General features: G+C 56.3%; 1 protein-coding gene across 1 annotated transcript; it reads left to right on the top strand.

Moving 5' to 3' along the window:
• Positions 1-5,692: 5,692 nt before the first annotated feature.
• Positions 5,693-6,877, top strand: LOC149327401 (uncharacterized). The gene has a single exon (XM_089564860.1). The coding sequence runs from the start codon at positions 5,693-5,695 to the stop codon at positions 6,875-6,877; it is 1,185 nt and encodes a 394-aa protein (XP_089420986.1).
• The last annotated feature ends 3,136 nt before the right edge of the window (positions 6,878-10,013 follow it).

Here is a 10,013-nt window from a genome sequence, read left to right as displayed (position 1 = left end):
CACCAGAAAGACTGGCAGACGAAGCTGTTTATTTGGGCTGACTTGCGCCCGGAAAATAACTGAATCACTCGGTGGCGGCGTAGAAAGAGAAGTTTATTTTTTCTGTTTTAATATAGAAAATACAAAACAAAACAGATGAACTTAATGCTCTGATCAGTAAAGCACATGCTCAGTGACGCAGCACTGAGCACGTCAGTAATGCAGTAAAAATGCCGATACTCGACCGCCGCGCAGGACGATAAAGTATGTCGACCATTTGCGCAAGAACTCAGCCTCGCTCATTGACAGAGCGTCCATGCATGCTTGTTCAAAGAGGCGCGTGCGCAGGCGCTGCAACATTGGGAACATTGTTCTTTGCGGACGCCCATTTAAGGATGCCACTCCACGCTGCCGCCACAAAACGAACATGCCGACACACAAGAGCATATTTTGAAACACTTCGGGAGAACTAGTGCGCGCTTCCAGGCGGGTTAAAAACATGCGTGACACTAATGTCCAAAAGGTGCGCGCAACTACACACTCAAACATTGCGTGCTGCAAAGTTTCAAGCAGACCGCACTGCGGGCATCGGGCGGAGGGCGCCACGCCCCACGCCGCAAGGCGGTCTCTTGTGGGCAGGACCCACCAGCCTCGCAGCCAGCCGAAGTCCCTGACATCTGCAGGAAGCGTAGCTGAGGTCAGTTGGCGCCAGCGTGCCCGTCTCGTTTTCTGGAGTTGTTCGCGGGTCAGCGCAGGGACCGTTAGTGCTTCACACATTCTGGAGGGCGGGGTTTCATCAACATCCAGATCGGGAACGCTGGCAGTCAACGACGTCAGTGTGCGACGCACATTAACGAAAAATGCCGGCGGCTGCTCGGCTGTAGGGCCAACCACGTGTTGTGAAAAAAACACGTTACGCGCTGTACCCAGAAAATATGTGAGGAGTGTTCTCCCGGGATAGTCTGGGTTGCGTACAAGATCTCGTACTCCTCGCAAGGCGAGCACATTGCACATGGTGCGTATACAAGGTATACCAAACCCACCCATGTACGATGGAAGGCGCATGAACATTCGTGACACAAGTTCGGTTTTGCCCGCCCAAACGAAAGAGCCACAGGCCGAGGTTAGCCTGCGCGCAAACGTGCGCGGTGGGTTTGCGACGCGGGCGACAAAAAAACATGCGGCTAGGATTGTGGACTTAACTATATAGCAGCGCTCTGCCATTGATAGGCGGAAAGTTGACGCCACCGAGAGGCGTTTCTCAGCGTTCGTGCGGAGGTTAGTCCAGGTTTCGCGGGCTACTTCTCCGCTGGCGAGGAATACTACTCCCAGGACTTTCACTCCCTGCACCCACTCCACCTCGCCCGCAAGGTTCGGTGTGAAGGTGCCAAACCTTAGTGCCTTGCTTTTTCCCCTGTTCAATAGGGCCCCAGATATCTCGCTGTACTCGAGAAACAGCCGCGAAAAAGCGGCGTAGCTATCCTCGTCCTTGAGGAAAAGCGACACGTCATCGGCGTAGGCCGATACCTTGATTTGGCCCTGGCCAGGCAGAGGGAAGCCGCGTATGGATGGGCTGTCGTTAATGCGCCGGATGAGTGGATCCAGGCACAACACGAAGAATGTTGGGGAGAGAGGGCATCCTTGCCTTATGCCCCTGGTGACTGAGAAGGGAGCGCTCTGGTGGCCGTTTACGGAGAGACGAGCATTCAGGTCTGCGTAAAGTAAGCGCAGCCTGCTGACAATTTGCGGAGGGAATCCGAAGGCTTCAAGGACTCCGAACAGATACGAGTGTTCCACCCGATCGAATGCTTTCGCCTGGTCTAGTGAAACAAAGCACCCGCTGAAGCCCGTCCTGCTGGCAAATGTGAACAGGTCTCTAGTGAGTGCCAATGCATCAAACACAGAGCGGTCAGGGACGCTGCTGGTTTGAGCCCGGTGGATTAGGTGAGGTAGGATCGTCCGCATTCTTGTGTTTAGTAAAGATGTGACTATTTTGTAATCTGCGTTTAAGAGGCTTATGGGCCGCCATGCTTGCGGGTCGGAGGGGTCACCGCCCGCTTTCGGAATGAGTATGATGCGACATTCGCGGAAAGAGTTTGGACGTAACCCATCCGCGAGGAAGCCGTTGACCATCTTCAGGAGCGCTCCTTGGATCTCGTAAAAAATGTTTGAATAAAAACTTGTTGGAATGCCGTCTGGACCCGGGGCAGAAGCTGCATTCATACTCTGCAGGATGGCGTGCAGCTCTTGGCTTGTGGCTGGTGCGCAAAGGTTTTCATGCAATTCTTCAGCTACTCGTGGCAAGTTTCCAAAAAAACTTTCTAGAAGCCCGTCATAACCATCTTGAAGATGTAGCCAACTGTCCGTAGAGAACAGATTCGAAAAGTGGCTTGCGAAGATCGTGCAGATATCGGCCGTGGTTTTGCTTTGGGTGCCGTCTGGGAGTGTCACGAAAGGCACAGTAGCGGGAGCGAATTCCTCTGCCGTGCCTGCGCGTACGTGTCGTAGCACAGCCGGGTCTGATATCGGCCGCCCGAGCTGGTGTGCACGACTAGCTTCCCGTGATGACTGGCAGAGCAACACGTGGTAACGTGCTTTAAGTAGACTCAGGTAATCGCTCATGGCAAAGGTTAAGGGTGCTCCCCTTTGCACTATACGGATGCGCTTGAGGGTGTCATTCAGTGCATGAGTTACCCGGCGTCTGCGGTCTTGACCGGCCGCCACCAGAGTTGCCTGCCAACGAGCCTTGAGTGTGTCCCATGAATCAGTCGCAACGAAGCTCTTGCACGATGCTGCCAACGCCGTACGCAGCGACGCCACGCTTTCCGGGTCCGCCAGTAGGCTCGTGTCCATGCGCCACGTAAGAGTACGTGGGGTGTCCTCACCAAAGTCGAGCCTGACTGACAAGGGGTGGTGATCGGAAATCACCGGCGTGCCTGCAGGGAACGCGAGAACGTCGCAGCTAACGACAAAAGAAGCGAGCTCTGGTGGAAAATAGAATTTGTCTATCCGACTCGCTGACTGTGCTCTCTCAAACGTCGCTCCAAAGGCGTCCCCGTGAAGCTGCACCCACGCGTCAGACAAGCGGAACTGAGTCACGAGATCGCGGAGCGCGGGGGCACCGCAATAACGGCGACCGTGACCCTGTCCGCGGACGTCACGGTCGATGTTAAGTACACAATTGAAGTCACCGACGATGAAAGTGGGGTAGGGATCAAGGAGGAATGAGTCGAGGCGCTCAAAAAAATCAGAACTACTAGTCCGCCGTGCTGGCGCATATACAACCAACGCACGTACCCGCCGCTGGTTTAGTGTGAAGTCGACCGCAAGAGTGCGGCCGTCCAACCCGAAAGTGCAATGAGCACCCGCGCGCAGGCAGGGGTTTACAAAAACGACACCAACACCGCACATATGAAAATCAGTCAACGAAAAATAAGCAAAAACAGAAAACCGGGTGGTGAAATTCAGCACATCAAGTGAAGTACGGAAGTTGCATTCCTGTAAAAACAGGATGTCGACGCCCCTAGCCCTGGCAAAGTGCATCACCTCTCTCTGTCTGTCTACGGATTGAAATCCCCGAACATTCAGGGAGAGGAGATGCACAACCGCCATGACTGCCAAGAGCACCGACGGCATAGCATACAACCTAAAGAGCGCTGCCATGGGCGGCGCTTGGCGCGCGCGGCACTTTTTTGCTAGAACGTTCGTTAACAGTCCCTTCGGATTCCGATGATTGGGGGTGGGCACGTTTGAAGTCTGGTCGGGAAAAGTCCATGTTTTCGGGGCCGTCGGCGCTTGTGGCCTCGCTCACCGGTTGCTGCGTGGTCTTGGCGACGCTCGCAGCTGAAGCCGATGCCGACGCCATGGTCGCCGATGGGAGGGTGTGGCTGGCTGGTGACGGGAAGCGCGCGTCGTCCGCACCTCCAGGAGTCGTCGTTCCTGACACCTGGCCGCACGTCAAGTCGCCTATCAGGCGAAGCGGCGTGACTTTGTCCGGTACGTCCACCAGGTCGCCCGACGCCACGCTCGACTCATCGCCGCTGCTGCTCTCGGTGATGAAGGAAGCTGTGCGGGGTAGCGGCGGCAAGGGTTCCGCGAAAACAGCACCGAACGGCTCCACCTCGTTTGAAGGCGTCCCCTCGAGCTGCTCCTTCACGGGCACCTCCGTCGCGGGGGTGGGCTCGGGCTCCCTCGGGCTGCTGGTCGTAGGGTCCGCGTCGGCAACAGGCGTCCGGACAGTTGGTGTGCTCCGCGCTTCTGCGACCACGTTGTCCTTGCTCGGTTCCTTTCTCGAGGCGGCGGCCGCCGCATAGGACCGTGGTCGCAGGCAGTCCGCTGTGGCGTGGCTTCCACCGCAGCGCCTGCAAGCCGCTCCGCATCCGGCCGTGTCGTGGCCGAACACCTCGCAGCGAGCGCACCGCGGCGTTCGACACGCCGCGCCGATGTGGCCGTCCTGCCCGCAGCGGGAACACACCTTCCGGACGCCTCGGTAGTCAAACATGACGCGGTGGCCCTGGACGGTCAAGAAGTTCGGCACCGCCTGCTTCATCTCGATCCGGACCACGCGCGTCCCGTTGCCGACGTGACGACGGCCCTTGAGGACGGGATGGGTGATGTCAAGCACCTTGCCGTAGGAGCTCAGTGCCGCTGCCAGCGCCGCGTCTCCCACGAACAGCGGCACACGAAAAGCCGTCACGTGGACCACGGCAGGACCCACGCAGGCTACTGGGACGGAAGTGCCGTTCACGTTGAAGGCGCCTTCCACGAGCATCTTCTCCACCGCCGCAGCCGAGGCCATGGCGACACAGAACTTCATGCCTCCATGGTGCTGGAGGCTCTCTAGCCCTTTCGGGCCGACAACCAACTCGATGCCGTCGACGATGTCGTCAGCTGTCGCGTCGGAAGTAACTGTAAATGAAAAACAGTGCGCCTTTGGGGGCGGCGCACGGAACACGGGAGGGGCAGCAGGTCCCGGGCCTCCCATGACGTCACGGGTGGCCAGCTGGGCTGCTGCTTGCACGAACTTCACGCAGTTTGCCCGAGCACCGGCAAAGGCACGGCGCCTGGGCGGGGGAGGCTGGTTGCGGAACCTCCGGGTCGCAGTGGATCCGGGGCCCGCCTGCACTTGTCGATGAAACTTCTCAGGAAGCCAGCGCCGAAAAAAAACTTCGCTGGGTCTGGGCGAGCTCGGGCAGCTACAAACGTGCTCGTCAATCGTCGAACTACGAATGTCCGCCGCTCGCGGCATCGCTCAATTTAAAGGCGGCAAGGAAACTTCCAGATAACAGGACAAGATCATCTACAGTAATCTAGAAAAACCTAGATGCAGCCTTTCATGGCTGCGATCAATCGAGATTAGTCTGGTGGCTTCTCGCGTCACGAACAAAAGTGATAACAACCCTTTCCTGCAGCCTTGAGCGTGAACGAACAAACACTACAATGATACGTGGCAATATTGTGACGAAGACGACGAAGCTGGCAGTGGCGCGGGACGGAGCGCTCGCGCTGGGCCAGCGGCCGTTGGGTCATCTCTTGTCCATCGTTCACCACGCCTCATTCTTCGGCTGGCCGCCACGTTACATTTGGTGGAGGTGCTGGGATTCCTTCATCGCCATCCTGGTCCCGGAGCTTTGGTGTCCTGCGCCTGCCATGGACGTCGGCCGTCAGTACCACGGAGCTCCGAAGCGGTCGTCAAACCGGCGCTACTACTATCATGGCCCCACCCGGCGAGTCGCCGACCACTTCTGCTGCTCCTTTCGTGGTCATGGCTTCGTCCCGTGACCCTGGTACTTTTTCGGGAAACGATGGCACCGATGTGGACGACTGGTTAATCGTTTACGAAAGAGTAAGCGCATATAACCGGTGGGATCGAACGCTAATGCTTGCTAACGTAATTTTCTATATGAATGGAACGGCGAGGGTGTGGTTTGAAATCAGCGAAGAAGAACTTACAAGCTGGAGTATGTTCAAAGAGAAATTGCGAGCACGGTTCGGAAGTCCTGACGATAGGCAGATCACTGCGAAAAAACGGCTTGCTTCTCGTGCGCAGTCGCCAACGGAGAGTTACGTGGCCTATATACAGGACGTATTGGCACTTTGCCACAAAGTCGATGCCAGCATGAGCGAGTCCGACAAGGTGGGCCACGTGCTGAAAGGCATTGCTAACGATGCCTTTCATCTGCTCGTCTGCAAAGACTGCACAACTGTTGACGGTATTATCAAGGAGTGCCGCCGATTTGAACAAGTCAAAAGTCGCCCCATTTCTCAACAGTTTTCTCGACTTCCAAACACAGCCGCTACATCTTCTTGCCAGGACCAACGACTTCAAACTCAAGTGCCTTCAGACTCTCCTCCTGTCACCGACACAGTGACAAGAATTGTTCGCCGTGAACTCAAAGCCCTGGCCCCTGTGGTAACGTCATCGACCACACCTAAGGACCCACTGCCTTCCGTGTCGCTTATTCAGGCTGTCGTGCGGCAAGAACTCGCCCATCTCAACCTCCCTCCGGCTCTGTGCGCCATCGGAAACTCGTCTCCACAACAACCACCTCCCGTTCCTTTCCGTCCCACCTATTATTCACCACGGCGTTACCACAATCCGAAAGAGTGGCGCACGCCAGACGACCGCCCAATCTGTTTTCAATGCTCTCGGATCGGCCACATTGCCCGCCACTGCCGCAGCCCCTGGACGTCACCCCCGCGCAACACCTCCTACTACCGTCAAAACTATACTAGCCGCTTTTCACCCCGCCGCCCATCCGAGACGTCTGAGGCCGCCGATAAACCTTCACGACAGTCCTCCCGTTCGCCTTCGCCGCTAGCCCGCCGCTCACGCTCACCGCAGTCGCCTCGTGTTTCGACTGCTGCGTCCTGCCGTCCCTCTCATCGGGAAAACTAAGTGATGCAGCTGCCAGAGGTGACGCTGCATCAACGACTCGGACCTCAAACCCTCTACTGACGACTCGACCCTATCTACTAGACGTTAGAATTCACGGTGTTCCTGTGCGCGCCCTTATTGACACCGGTGCCCATATTTCCGTGATGAGTGCTGACCTCCGCCGTCAACTACGCAAAGTCCTTACGCCTGCAACGTCCCGAGTGCGCGTTGCGGATGGTGCCATGCCTGCTGTCGAGGGACTGTGCACCGCTCGTGTGACAATCGGTGACCACAGTACGCCGGTTCAGTTCACCGCCCTCACCACATGCGCCCATGACCTCATCCTCGGTTTAGACTTTTTCTCGGATCATTCTGCTCTCGTTGACTGCTCGCAGGGTGTCCTTCACCTTGAGCTTCCCCAACTCGATCCTGACCCCATCGACTCATCGCTCCGGTTGACCTGCCCCGACTATGCCCACCTGCTCTCTCAAGCCTTATCTTTCGTTTCCCTCACGCCTTGTCGCCCTGTTCCCGATGGTGACTACATCGTTGCGCCAATCCTTGACCTCGCACTGACCCGCAGTGTTGTCCTGCCCCATACCATCGCCACCGTCACAGCCAACAACCTGTCTCTACCTTTCTTGAACTTCGGCTTCTCCTCCCAGCTGCTTCCTGCCGGCATGTCCGTCGCTACGTTGTCCCCACTCGCCCACTGCCATGTGGCTACATTAGATGCCTCTCCTGATCACGACCCACCAGACTCACCGCGGTCACCTCTGCTGTCCTCGGACGCATTCACAACCACGATGCTCACCGATCTCCGCCTCGCCCAAACCTCTTAGCTTCGTGACCTTCTCCAGTCGTTTTCCGACATTTTTGACCTCCGCCTCACCTCACTGGGCCAAACTCTCGCTGTGCAGCACCCCAGTGACTCCGGCGATGCCCCTCCCTTTCGCCGAAGGCCGTACCGTGTCTCCCACGCCGAGCGCATGGTCATGAAGAACGAGGTCACAAAAATGCTCGCCAAGAACATAATCGAACCATCCCACAGTCCCTCGGTCTCTCCAGTGGTACGAGTGAAGAAAAAGGACGGCTCATGGCGGTTTCGCATTGATTATCGACACCTGAATAAGATCACTAAGAAGGATGTCTATCCCCTGCCGTGTATTCTCATACTTGGCTACGTGAATGCCTGCACGGAGCCAAATTTTTCTCCTCCGTAGATCTTCGTTCCGGCTACTGGAAAATTACCGTCGATGAGAAGGACCGTGAGAAAACCGCTTTTGTGACCCCTGATGGGCTATATCAGTTCAAAGTAATGCCTTTTGGCCTATGCAACGCGCCAGCCACATTTGAGCCGGTCGCCCTTGCTTGTGACTAACCTTTCGGGCAACGTAACAATATTTTCTTGGTACAAAAAACGCGCACAATTCTGAGAACATTTTTTCTACACGCGGGGGATCTTCTCCTCGCCAGTGAACACAAACACCTCGCATCAAGAGGGAAAAAGAGTCCTTGATGTCAGTTTGGATGAATATGACAGTGTTGCCCAGCCTCAAAAGCCCGCATGAAGAACTGTATTGACGCAGCGGTGGTTAGCTTTCAAAGGTGTACCAGGCTGGCGATACTAGTGCTTCATCTTTGTCGTTCCTAGCTTATAAAACCCAGATTGTTACTGTTGTGTCCCCATATTGCTTTTGTGTGTGTGCGCCCCCTCCTAACGACCACTCGCATTCCCCTCCTAACGACAGTTCGCATCCTCCTCCTAACGACCACTCAATCCTCCTCCTAACGACCGCTTGCCCCTCGTCGCACGCTGTCACCAGATGCCCCCCCACGGTGCGCCCCCGCACCCTCCTCCTGTTCTGGGAAGCCACTCCCTTCCGTGGGCGCTTCTCCACTCCCTCCTTTCTTCGGGCGGCCAGTTCGGCTCCTGCCTCGGTCGACGCTGGTCGCACCCTCATCGGCTTTAAATAAACGAAGTCTAAAAGTACCGTGTGCGTCTTTCGCTGCATTCAACACAGCGACCGGACACGACAGTGGCGACGAGAAAGTGGATTCGACCCGCGCTACGCAACGCTATTGACAAGCCATGGCTACGCGAGGGTTTCCCAATCAGATACCAGAATTCAACGGCTCATCGTGGTCATCGTGGGTTGGACGCCTTCAGTTCTACTTTGAAGCTAACAACATCACAGACCCAGCCTTGAAGAGGGCCAACCTGCTGACGCTGTGCGGGGAGCAGACCTACGATACTGTCTGCGCCCTTATTCAGCCAAGCACACCAGCGGCAGTGTCTTACGACGACATCGTAAAAGCGCTGCAAAAGCACTACGACCCAAGGCCATCCGAGGTCTACAGCCGGGCTCGCTTCCAACGACGAGATCAACTGGGAGCAGAAACTGTGAGCGCCTACGTAGCCGCGCTCAAGAAGCTCGCTGCCGACTGCAATTTTGGAACGCTGTCGACAACAGCTACCGGGCAGGAGGGAGACGCAGCTTCTTCTGCTAACACCACCATGCTTCCCTTGGACGTGATGTTACGCGACAGATTTGTGTGCGGACTGAGTGACGAGTCACTGCAGCAGCGCCTGTTCGCTGAGAAGGACCTCACATTCAGCAAAGCTTACGACATCGCCGTTCGAGCGGAGAGCGCCGGTCACCAGCAGAGAGGGATTCGCCGGAACACCGAGCCGGTACACCAGACAAGCAACCAGGTGCGCAAGCCTTCTGTTGTTGTAAAATCGGTCAAAAAGGCACAACGCTGCTGGCGGTGTGACGACCAACACAACCCCCAGGGATGTCGATTCCAGTCAGCCACGTGTAATTTTTGCCACAAGCGAGGGCATATCGAAAGAGCATGCATTACGAAACGGAGACTTGCCAAGATAAAGTCACTTTCCCAGCCTAATCACAGCGTCAACGCCTCAGAGAATACGCCGCTATCTGATCTCCATGGAACAACATCAGCAACACCATCTGTGTTGTACGACCTGAACACCATGAATCTCGGCACGCGACCGAAGATTTTTACAGAAGTAAGCGTACATCACCAGCTGATTAAGTTCGAGGTGGACTCCGGCGCAGCCTGTACTCTGATCAGTGAGGACACGTTCCGAACTTCATGGCCATCTGACGCACCCGCCCTGCAACAAGAG

Source organism: Amblyomma mixtum, chromosome 10, assembly GCF_055824585.1.
Source record: "Amblyomma mixtum isolate Tamu chromosome 10, ASM5582458v1, whole genome shotgun sequence".
NCBI lineage: Eukaryota > Metazoa > Arthropoda > Arachnida > Ixodida > Ixodidae > Amblyomma > Amblyomma mixtum.
This window is presented reverse-complemented; position numbering and strand designations above follow the sequence as displayed.

Coding starts and splice junctions, on each gene's coding strand:
- LOC149327401 (XM_089564860.1), top strand. CDS start 5,693: ATGGCCCCACCCGGCGAGTCGCCGACCACTTCTGCTGCTCCTTTCGTG.